This window comes from Elaeis guineensis, chromosome 1, assembly GCF_000442705.2.
Source record: "Elaeis guineensis isolate ETL-2024a chromosome 1, EG11, whole genome shotgun sequence".
Lineage (NCBI taxonomy): Eukaryota > Viridiplantae > Streptophyta > Magnoliopsida > Arecales > Arecaceae > Elaeis > Elaeis guineensis.
Window position 1 is genome coordinate 149815936 of NC_025993.2, and position 12422 is coordinate 149828357.

The 12422-nt window shown below is 41.9% G+C and overlaps 1 protein-coding gene across 1 annotated transcript; it reads left to right on the plus strand.

The window, feature by feature from the left end:
* Window positions 1-3279: 3279 nt before the first annotated feature.
* Window positions 3280-5877, plus strand: LOC105061031 (uncharacterized). Its single transcript, XM_073243621.1, has 2 exons — window positions 3280-5320; window positions 5419-5877. Exon 1 carries the CDS (start codon window positions 3355-3357, stop codon window positions 5272-5274), a length of 1920 nt encoding a protein of 639 aa, XP_073099722.1. The 5' UTR covers window positions 3280-3354; the 3' UTR covers window positions 5275-5320; window positions 5419-5877.
* The last annotated feature ends 6545 nt before the right edge of the window (window positions 5878-12422 follow it).

Here is a 12422-nt window from a genome sequence, read left to right on the forward strand (position 1 = left end):
TTGACTGATGCTGAAGTAAGCCACGAAAGCTGCCCAAAAGAATATATGCTTCCTGACTGAAGCTCGGAGTACTAGGCTCGGGCAACCTTCCGAAGAGTTGTCGGAAAGCCGATGCATAAGAGGATGTCGGTCGGCCCCTGAATCGTCATGAAAGCCATATAGCTCTCAAGGTGGTCGATCGGATTGGTGGATCTGTCGTATGGCTCTATCTGAGGCATCTTGAACCGAGATGGGATCGGTTGGCTCAAGACATGCCGAGAAAATGGTTGGACAGTGTAGAAGTCGTAGTCGTTGGAGGACTTCCGACCTTCCACTTGAAGCCGAGCGAGTTGGCGATTGATCTCCTGGAATTTATGTTCATAATCATCGAAATGCCATTAGGAAACTCCGAAGGTAGAACCACCCGACGAGTTTGAAGGAGACACGACGGGCGTTCGCAGTCATTTCCCCTTTTTAATACTATTGAGATGGAAAGGAGAGGGGAAACACCGAGAACGATGAGTGGCACACCGAGAGTGCTGAAAATGTCGTTGTTCGTCTCGACAGGAAAGCCAAGATGGTCACTCCGGAGAAGGAGACGGTGATCGTCGTGGATGACAGTAGCTATGCTTGGATGGCACCGGTTGTGCCATCGGTTGCTCCGTCGGTGGCTGTTGCTGTTGGGTTTATTGTTGTTGGAGACTTTTGACTGCCTCTGTGAGGACATTCATCTGCTGGACGTTCATAGTGATCACAGGATGTGAAAAATTATGCTTTGCTACTGAAAGAGGGGGAGGAACGTCTTTCCGACAGGAAGAGTGTCTCGCCGACCCGGTTGCAGTAGAATGCTGAGCCTTGGTTTTCGCCATAATGAATACGATTGCTACCCTCCTACCTGGCGCGCCAATCTGTTGCGGCCAACTCCTCGTCGCCTGTCGTCGAAAACGAACACTTACAAAACAGCATCCACGCAGGCCGGATTTGTATCCGGCGGAGACCCTCCAATGCCTAAGTCAGAGAGGAAAGTCGGTGAACAAGAGTTGAATGTAAGCAGTAGCAGAGTTTTGGCTCAGAGTTGGCTTACCAGCCCTATTTCTCTTATCCTCTTTTATAGATGAGGTTTTCGTAACCGTCGGATGTGGTCCCATATTTTATGGTGCTAAATCATCGGGCCATAATCGCGTAGTGAATCGTTAATTTTCACTTATTGCATCGTGATATGCGGCCGGTAACCGTTCGTGACGATTATGATATATCTCAGTTGATTGGCCGACCATATATCGATAGAATCGATGAGCGACTGCCGGCTATTAGTTCTGTTATGCTGACGATCATGTCGTCTGTCGTTGATCGATAATTGCTAGTCAAATATCAGTTGGTCGGCTGATCTTAATTGGTCAGCCGACAGTAGATCGACGCAATCAGTTCGATCGATCAATGAAGAATCGAAACTATCTGTTCGATCGATGCATTGTCGGAGTCATGAAAATCAAAGTCAGAGTCGGTCGGTTTACCCCAATAATAAGTTATTTTCTCATGATCAACCAAACATGTCAGAATTCTATTTTCAAAAAATAACTTTTCAAAAATTAATTTTTTAAGAAGTTACTTTCTGAAAGAAAAAATCTTTTCCATAAATTAAACGAGTCTTATTTATTTTTTAATATCCCACCACAATCTCATAGTCCCCATCCATCCTTTATATTTAAACCCCATATTAATTTATTTTTTGTATCCTAATTAATTCAAATTTAATAAAAAATTATATATTTTTTTTATTTTTTTAATCTGAATTAGATATTTTTTTAGCTATTTTTTTATAATATTTTTTTTAATTTTTTATATCTTATTTTTTTTTTCACACATACCAAATATATATAACCACGATAATTTTTGATTAGCTATTATACCTTTAATATTTAATAATATCTAAAATTTTACTATAATATTTTATTATAATATTTTATTATAAATAATATTTAAAATATTATATATTATTTTTTATATATTTTATTATTTTTAAAAAATAATATTTTATTAATTTTTTTTACTATAATTTTTTATTTTTTATTATATTAAATTTATAAAGTAAAATTTTTGAATTAATCATGGCACATGGTCACTGTCTTGATAGCCAATTGTGGTCATAACATCTGCAGATCTGTTTTGTCCGGGAACTATTGGCTCAGAGAAAATTTTTGAGCATTTTTTTTGGATGCCCGGTCACCTGGTGCACGACCATGACGTAGACACGATCATGGTCTCAATGGTTTTTTTTTGGTACTTTTTTTTTTTGGGTACATATATTCAGTTGCCAAAAAAGACCGGAATACACTGGCATTGGTCATAGCGTTCAATTTATAGCATAACAAGTTAACCACATGCTCTGGGATCCGTCATACGTCCAAGCCCCAGTCCACATAATAATATAAAGATTAAGCATTTTTATTCTTACCTTTAAAGATATTTCCATTTGGCATAATGGAATTGGTTTGATAAGGATTTGTTGCTATACACGAGCGGATGGTAGATTATGACCTAGCCGATGGGTCTGGTAAGTTTTTCATGTACCCATAACAAATTTTTCAAAAACTTTTTTAAATTTTCTGTGTAAGAAATATATCGGAGAATATTTTTTAAGGGGAGAATGTAAAAACCATATCTCATTCCATTTTTTTTTTTTTTAAGAGATTTGGTTTGCAGTCTCCGATGGCTTAATAATTGGAGACTGTAATTGTAATCCGTAAAAAGGCAGGACTTGATTAGCACGATCAACAACTTCCAAGCGGCTACTGATGAGATGCGTGATAGGTTGTTTCTGTCAGTTTCCTGCAAGGAGCAGCTGGTCGCACAACATTCTCAGCGAAACGACGTCCGTAAAATTATGCAATTTTTAGGCCACAGAACACATTTATCTTTCCGATAGCATGCATATAAAGTTGCCCACTTTGCCTGTCTTCAAAAATGCTTTCCTAGGTTTATTTTATTCTTTCACATATGGCATCAATCCTAATCATCCTCTTCATTGGACGTGGGGTAGAATAAGTTGGTTTTATAAGATAAACTTAGGAAAGATATATCCTACTCCAGCTTGGAAAACTAGAAAAATTTCGTTGCTGTCTTCCACCTTGAACATGCCGCTACGCTGTAGAATATATGATCTTATCATTCATCCATCCTGATTCCATGGAATTTATCCAATCCCTGTTCGCCGGGCCGCGTTCGGTATAACGCACGGGCACTCCCAACTATTTTACGTTCCTTGCATAAATCCGCCATCCTTCTAGTCCTCCCCAACAACCATCCATATCCCTCCACTGTTCCACCCGCCTTCCTCAACAACTTTTATGTTCAACCCGAGGCGCCCCCACCGCTATGCTATCCCTTTCCTTTCCTTTCCTTACAAGCAATCCTGTCCGTCTATTCCATTTCATCAACCCTACTGCCCCCTCATTTTCCTCGCCCTTTTTTTTTTTTTTCTGGGTCCTCTATTCCACTCCATGCTCCTCCGCTTGCTTTCCCCTCCTCCTGGAGCTCCTTGGCCTTGAACCCATGACTCCCCTCTCTCCTCCGCCGCCGTCCTCCGCCCCTCCCGCCACCCCCGCTGAGATCCTGGACCTCATCCTCCAGCACCTCCTCCCTGTCCTCCTCGTCGCCGCCCTCTCCGTCAAGTCCTTCGTCGGCCGGTGGCGGCTCCTCCACTCCAAGCTCTCCCTCCTCCAGTCATCCCTCGCCGACGCCGCCAGCTCCCCCCATTGGCCGGCCAACCCCCTATTCGTCGATCTCCTCCCACCCCTACTATCCACTCTCCGCTCCCTCCAATCCCTCTCCGCCCGCTGCCTCGACCCCTCTCTCCCCGCCGGCAAGCTCCTCCTTCAGAGCGACCTCGACATCGCCGCCTCCGCCCTCTCGCTCCACCTCCACGACCTCGACCTCCTCCTCCGCTCCGGCCTCCTCCACCACCTCCCCAGCGCCGGCGCCATCGTCCTCCATCTCCCCGGCCCCTCTGCCTCCCGCGCCGACCTAGTCCTCTTCGTCCGCGACCTCTTCGCCCGCCTCCAGATCGGTTCCATCGACCTCAAGAACAAGGCCCTCGACTCCCTCCTCCAGCTCCTCGCTTCCGATCCGCCCAAACTCGCCCCCATCGTCGCCGCCGAGGGCGACCTCCCCTCCCTCGTCCGCCTCCTCGACCCGTCCGCCCACTCCCTCATCCGTGACCAGGCTGCCGCGGCCGTCTCCCTCCTCGCCACCGCCTCCGACGTCTCCCGCCGCGCCGTCTTCGAGGAGGGCGCACTCGGCCCCCTCCTCCGCCTCCTCGACTCCGGTTCCCTTAGCGTCCGCGAGCGCGCCGCCGCCGCGATTGAGGCCATCACCGCCGATCCGACCAACGCCTGGGCCGTCTCCGCCTACGGTGGCGTCCAGATCCTGATCGCCGCCTGCCGGTCGGGATCCGGATCCCCCGCCATCCAGGCCCTCGCCGCCGGGTCCCTCAAAAACATCTCCACCATCGATGACATCCGGAGCGCCATGGCTGAGGAGGGCGCTGTCCCGGTCTTGATCGATCTCCTCCTCTCCGGCACCCTCGACGCCCAGAAGAACGCGGCCCTCTGCGTCTGGTCCCTCGCCTCCACCGGTGGCGAGGAGATCCGGGCCTCCATCGTCCGGGAAGGGGCCCTACAGCGGCTCATCGAGCTGCTCCGCGAGGCATCGGATCCGGAAGCGATGGAGCACGCCCTGAGAGCGATCCACGCCCTCTCCACCTCCCCCGCCGCCGCCAAAGCCCTTTCCTCTTCGCCGGGATTCTTTGCCCAACTCACCGATCTGATCCGCCGCGGCAGCGCTGCCACCCAGCAGACGGCGGCGGCTGTTTTCTGCAACCTCTCTCCCGGCGACGACGTCAAGCGGTCCATGGCAGGGTGCATGGCGTCGCTCATCAAGATGCTGGAGTCCTCGAAGCCGGCGAGCGCTCAGGAGGTGGCCGCCCGGGTGTTGGTTTCGCTGCTGGCCGTCCGATCGAACCGGAAGGAGCTATCAAGGGACGAGAAGAGCGTGACGAGGTTGGTCCAGATGCTGGACCCAAGAAACGTAGAGGTCGGCAAGAAGTTCCCGGTGTCAGTGGTGCTGGCGCTCGCCGCCGGTGGCGGCGTAGGCTGCCGGCGAAGGATCACGGAGGCCGGCGCCTGCCAGCATCTCCAGAAGCTTGCAGACGCCGAGGTCGCCGGGGCTAAGAAGGCGTTGCAAAAGATCGCCGGGAGCCGGCTAAAGAGCTTCTTCTCCATGGCTTGGTGGGAGTGAACAGTAAGCACTATGTCCACAGTAACTAACCCGATCCGCCATTAAGGTAAGACTTGCTTCAGTTAAAGCTTGGGTTAATTTACTTATCTAATTTTAATAAGATGTTTGAATTAATTTAGTTTATTTATTGGGGATTGGACTCAGGCATTGATGGCGGGAAGGCTAACTGTTGGGGAGGTGAAGAAAAAATGATTAAATTAATAGAGAACAAAAGGAATATGAGAATGATAGGAGTTATGGTAAAGCAAAAGAGAAAGGAGTTTCCGTTGCAAATAGACTGTAATTTGGTATTGTTAGGTACAGTGACAAAAGAGAAGCCTGGATGCGGCGTTTTAGGAAGTATCCTTGTGCTATTTATTATTTTAATTTTTTGGCTGTGTTTTTTTGTCTTGATTTGTCATAAACCAGTGTTTATTTTGGGTTTCAGTTTCAACTGTGTCGTTTCCGTTGTAAACGAGTCTGTTGAAGGGATGGCAGGAGCCATGTAGGTTTTGTTTACTATTTCGCTTGTATGGCCGGTGCTGCAGAGTTTGGCCAAAGACTCGGTTTGTATTTATCTGCTTGTTTTCGTAACAAGACATCGTTGTGTTTGATCGACTCCAATCCTTGAATTGGTTTTTGTCCATGTAGTCTAATCTTTGTATATGATACTATAGTGTTATTTGTGTATGCTGCTTTTTCTATTGTCAACAATGCGGTTGGACCTAACCTTGCAATGAACTTTGAAAGGTACGACTGTGCAAGCCCCTTTCTCAAGTCTTCCTTTTCTGTGGAAGCCAATTTTAATTCTCCTAATGAAAGCACCATTTACATCAGTAGTGTTAGCGCTGGAAATATATGAACCTATTTCTAAGCTTGCATCCTACCAGTCATGCAACAAGGACACGCTGGATTCTTGGTCATCATTGGATCTAAGATTGGCCATATCTTTGTTAGACAAGTATCCGTTTCATGGACTGGAAATTCCGAGGCAGAACCTCTAGTCCCAGTCTCCCAGAGGCGGTTGAAGCATTTCCGAGTGGAAGAGAGGGTGAAGTGTGGGGTACGCAGATGCAGAGTGGCGGATGCCGAGGGGGCCCCAAAGGGGCGACAGCAGGCTAACATCACATGGCCAAGAAAGGGGGATTGGCTGCTGTGGGAGCTGGAGCTGGGGCCTTTGGAGATGAGTTAGAGGGGTGGTTGGTAGGGCATGTGGTCCCCACTTTTTTAGTTCCTATTCCTCCACTCCCACCGGCCTATCTCCTGGAATCGCCTTCTCTGTTTTTTTTTTTTTTTTAATGCTGAACTCTTAGATAGAAAAAGGTACCTTTCCCCACCAAATGTCCCGTGAAAGCAACTGCAGCGGCGAGCTGTAAAGCCACCTCCCAATTTACCTCTCGCATTATTGCTTTCGTCTCATCGCAACCTCTCCTCCTTCCCTCCATTTTTTCTAATCTCCCGCCATAGCTTGCCGGATTTACGAACGACAGTTACAGTGAACTAATTCTCAGGACAAGTTGGTTGGCAACCACCACTCGACTTTTTTTAAAGGATTCTTAGCTTTTCCGATGCCTCGTCAAAATAGTTTGGTTACGTTCGGAGGATGATAGTGACAGTGATAGAGATAGAGGGGGGCCATCGCCGTATAGACTTTGTGCCTGACTCGTGTTAGGTGAGGCATGTAGCTCCGCGGTTGTCCCATGTTGGAGACGAGTGACTATGCTGCAGCCCCCGTGATGCACGTCACATGCGCGGCGGAGAAGGATCGGATGGCCCATGAGTACTAATGCCTCGTTCTACGTTGTGACGTGCGTCGCATTTGACCCCAATTCCATGTGACATGCATCACGGCTGCCAAAGTTTGCAAGCAGTTGAAATCCATGCTGCATTCCTGCTAAAGTCATAGCAATAAGAGCAAAGATCAAAACATAGATATAGACAGAGATAAATACCATAACAAGTTTAAGACAGATTCCAAGACACTCCATCTTTGCCCTTTTTCCTGACTTATGATTTGCAAATAAATCCAGGGGATATTTCCTTTTCCCGTAATATGCCTAACTAATCTTCTACCATTTCTTGTCAAAAAAAATACGGAAGCTAGAAAGTTTTCCGATTTCAAATTTTTCAATGAGAGTTGCTTGTTTTGCCAGTATATCTCTTATTACTGGATCTTTTGGCATGCCTAAAAATAAATTTTGAAAAGATTTGCTCATCCTCTTCATATCCTTCAAAATCAACTCCGTATTGGAGAAATATTGGTTTTGGATGTTCATGACTTTTTTACTTAATATGAAGAACTATTATTAAGTAGATCTTAGAAAACTCAATTAAGTATCGATTTTCTTTTTTTCTGAAAAAGGAAGTTTCTATGTTTGACACTACATCATAAATTGAGCATAAAGCAACCTGGCTTTTTTCTTTCAACATATCGCTACTTGAATGGCTTGTATTATATTATTTTTTTATGTTTGTTTTACCTTTTCACTTATTTGGCATGATACATATTGCAGTTCTCAAGGGAGGTAAGTGCATGTATGGATACAATATTCTCGATATCAGAATACTTTGGGGTCATTTGGATGCCAAAAGATTTTAACCAGATCTTGTCGACAAGATTTTAAGTTCACGAATGCATTGAGCAATGTATTGGGCGAGGACGAGTGTTTTAGTGGAGTCCCGGCAACATCGTCTGTCCCAGTCTCCCAGATAAGGTATGTCACCCTATGTTACTCTAAAAATCAGGTTAACAAAGAATAATCCAGCGAATTGCTGACTGCTTTTCTCCGCCTATTTCGACTGAAAGTTTCGACCCATCATATTTCATCACCGGATAAGGTCTTCTGACATCCAAAATGTAAAAGATAATATTTAACGAGAATTAAAAGTGTGTATTTGACGATCGATGAGATGGCCTTTATCAAAGAAAATCAAATCTTGAAACGAAAAAAAAAAAATCTCAAATGTGCCGTTCTCTGTTAGTTTTCCTCATTAACACAACGTGTCAAAAATTCCTGAGTTAAATTGGATCGTTCAAAAACATATCTACAAATTGCTATAGATTATGCCTTATATAAACCAGCTGATCTTAAACCGAGTTGGCCAAGCTTTCCGTGCAATGTTACATCAGCCAACTTTACATGGATTGGCCCATCGGCATATTACAAGATCAATTTTCTTAATATATCATGTTCAAAGTTCATGTTCATCAACATAAAATAACAGAGATAAGTCCGTATTTATGCTCCATTTTCCCCTTAAGCATAGTGACAAAATGGTCGACGTAGAAATTTCTCCATATATCCGTGTCCCGTTAATTTAAGTTTTGGGGATCAGTTAAAGCCTTAAATGTGCATGGTCCAGGGCACAAACAGGCAGGATGAGTTGGAAAGTGGAATCATATCCATTCAAGCATTATATAGCTAAATTGAAGTCTAGTTAGCTAGATGGTGCGTTCATATTCAATGAATTGATGTGTTCAAAAATCTATGAGAAATGCCCAAGTAACTCAATGAAAAAGTCTGTCAAAAAGACACTCTGGTACAGCGGATTGTCTTTACGCTATTTAAATTGGCATGAAGAAGTGTGCCATTAAATCAAACAAAGTGATTCCTGCAAGGCACCTGAGTGACTTTTCTGGGCGATTTTCCTCAGTTATGGTACCATCGCTCCAAACCTACAGATGAACCTTGTATTCTTTGCTTAACTCAATAAAAGCTGGATGATTATTACCTCCCTTTCCATCATAAATAAATAAATAAAAATAAAAATAAAAACAAAACAAAACAAAATCTGTACATAAACTCGCATGGCCCAAACAAAAGACGACTGCTTTCAAGCACAACTCCAATGATTTTTTTTAAATATTATTTTTTAAAAATTAATGTCAAACCTACCTCTCATCCTAACTTATTTTCGAAAATATGACACTTTGGACTGATTCCGTCCGGATGTGAAAAAATTACATGTTGAATATATAATTTTGAATTTAAAATTACATACGATTTCAACTGGTGTGGCGTGTCATAATGTAAAAATTAAAATTTAATTTTAAATTTAAAATTGAACATGCAATTTCAACTTAAAATCACATGTTCAAATATAATTTCAAATAGGATCGACTCTCACAATATGCTTTTTCGGACTTGATGTCTGGCTGCTTCCTATGGTCCCCCACGATCGGTCTCCTCCCACCTATGGTTTCTTTGCCTGCGATCAGTCTCCTCCCCATCTGACAGCCATCAGTCCTCCCTCCTCGCAACCGGCCTCTGCCTCCTCGACCAGCCTTCTCCTCATCCCACGACTGGCTTCCATCTCCTCGATCTGTCTCTACTCCATCCCCTGACTGGCCTGCACCCCTCTCCGATCGGCCTTCTCCTCCTCCCATGACCAGTTCCGTTCCCCTCCCTTTTGTCGTAGCCACCTCCTCCCCACTCCTCCCACCCAACCCCTTCCCCCTTGAGCAGTGGCCCCCCACCTCCGACCGGCCACCTTGTTTCTCTCTTCCGATGTATTAACTACGGATAAGTTAATTAATTTTTTATTTATACTTTAATACTTAATGTATGAAAATATTTTTTTAAAAATTATATATTATTTATTGATTTAAATTATAATATAGCTTAAACTCAAATTACACTTTTAGCACTCAGATATTATCAAGTTAAATAGATGGTCTACGTTTATATTTTATGTGTCCTGATATTTTCTATTATATTTTGGAAAACATAGCTTGCCATGTGAAGTATGAGTCCTTGATAATGTTAGCTAAATGCCTAACATAGATGTCAAACACCAGGGCATTGAAAAGCATCTAATATGGCAACTATTTTAAGTACATGTTTCGTTATGCTTGTGTGTAAAAATACATATAGTTGGATTAATATTCATATAGGAGTTCCTAAAAAAAAAAATCCGATATTATGTTTCCATTTATGCACTATTTATGTCCTTTTTAGTCAAAATTTTTTTTTGATAGTCAACACTACAATAATTCATGCAATGCTCATAATTAAAATATATTAGTAAGTTGTTTAAATTATTATTGGATATACCACATTTCACTAGAAGTTAGATTTTTATTTTAGCACATTGAAGTAAGTAATTTTTTTAGTTTTAACAGATTAAGAATGGATATACGTATGCAGGTATGTATATATATATGTTTGCATGTATGTACATATATATGCAACTCTATTTATGTAAGTATATGTATGTATGTATGTATATATGTATGCAAGTGTGAATGTATGCATGCATGTATATATGCATGTAAACCCTCTAGAATGGGCATATAAGTTTATTTGCAATTTATATATATATTTTTTGATAGTGGAGCTAAGTTTATACTTTTTATTGTATATGCAGTGAAACTGTCATATCCTTATATTATATTAATGGTTCGATAATTAATAGACCTTATAATATTGAGTACAATGGACGGCCATAAAAGATCATTAGAATTAAATATAGAATAAAATATGAGGAGTTGGAGGATAAGTTTTATAAAATCTTTTGTATTGATAGAAGATGAAATAAAATAATAATAATATATGGATATCTGCAGTTGTGCACCCATCAATAATCAAGTATGAAGTAGTTCCGATTACCAATGATGATAATATGGAGATAATCTTTTCAATAGTAAATTTTCAGATATGTTTATCCGATATAGAGTTGTACCTAAATGTGCAACCCATAGAAAATATCGGAGATGTTCATGACCAGGATAATTTTGAAGTAGGTGACCGGGATTTAGGAATGACAATGTAGGTCAGGGAACAGATTTTTGCTTTAGTCCATACATTGTAGATAATGTTTCAGTGAATACAGATTCAAGACATACGGAGAAATAGTTTGGTACAGTAGACGGTGATGTGACATAGAATATCATCAAACAAGCATTAGTATATACAATTGCTGTTGATACGGTTCATACAGATAATAGGCTTTTTCAGAAAGATGATGTACCAAGTAAAGATGATATGGAAGAGGATACTCAGCAAGCTGGCACATCACATGATGTTGGAACCTCACATGATATTGGAAGCTCACATGATGTAGGAAATTTAAATGACATAGGAGTACTAATTTTTTTATGTTTAAAGCTCTTTTTGGAACATTTAATCAGTTTGATTGGACAGCTGCTAATATATTAATGTGTTCTTCATTGCAAGCACAGTGTAATACTTGAAAAAGAGGTGAAGAGGTATGTAAGGAGCTCTATGTTGCAGATAAGAAAGTATTGCAAACTACGGTAAAAACAATATTCAATCGATACGCATCGTGAATTCAAGATTGTTGAGTCAGAGCCAAAATTGTGGGTTGTTAAGTATAAAAATAGAGAGTTGGGATGTCAATGGATCTTTCGAGCAATTAAGTGGTATGATAATTTTGAAATAACACGATATGCTGATATACATATATATTTATCTGCTATGCTTTCTCAGAATTATTATGGGCTGACTCTAATTTTATTGCCAATGAAATACAAGATCTGGTGAAAGAAATACCTACAATTTTTATTGCTAGCATTGGTGTAGTATTAAAGAATAGATTCAACTATATACCTGGTTATATAAAGTTATGGGAAGCCAAGCACAAAGCAATGGCTATGGTATTTGGTGATTGGGATAAGTCATATGAATTGCTGTCGAAGTAATTGCATGTTGCAGAGGAATTCAATCCTGACTCTTAGATTAAATTCATCAGCACTCCTATAGGTCACCTAGCATGCACTACATTCGATCGTATTTTTTAGGCATTTGCACCTTTCATAGAAGGATTCAAACATGGCCGACCAGTGATTAGTATTGATGCTACATTCTTATATGCAAAGTATCGAGAGAAGATGATTATAATCGTTGTGGATGAAAATAATCAAATTTTTCTACTCACATTTGCCATAGTAGATGAGGAGTCTATGGATATCTGGGGTTGGTTCTTAGCTTGCATAAGAACTTATGTTACTACACATCAGAATATATGTCTGACCTCAGATCAGCATCCTAGTATTTTCTCTGTAGTAGAAAACCAACATCTTGGTTGGCAACCATCACATGCATTTCATGTATATTGCTTGCGTCATCTAGCAAATAATTTTAATACGTGATTTTGGAATTCAAAACTAAGGGATATGGTGAAGAAAATAGGTATGTAGATACAGATTA

Excerpts from the sequence above, each read along its gene's own strand:
- LOC105061031 (XM_073243621.1), top strand. The coding sequence starts at position 3,355 with ATGCTATCCCTTTCCTTTCCTTTCCTTACAAGCAATCCTGTCCGTCTA.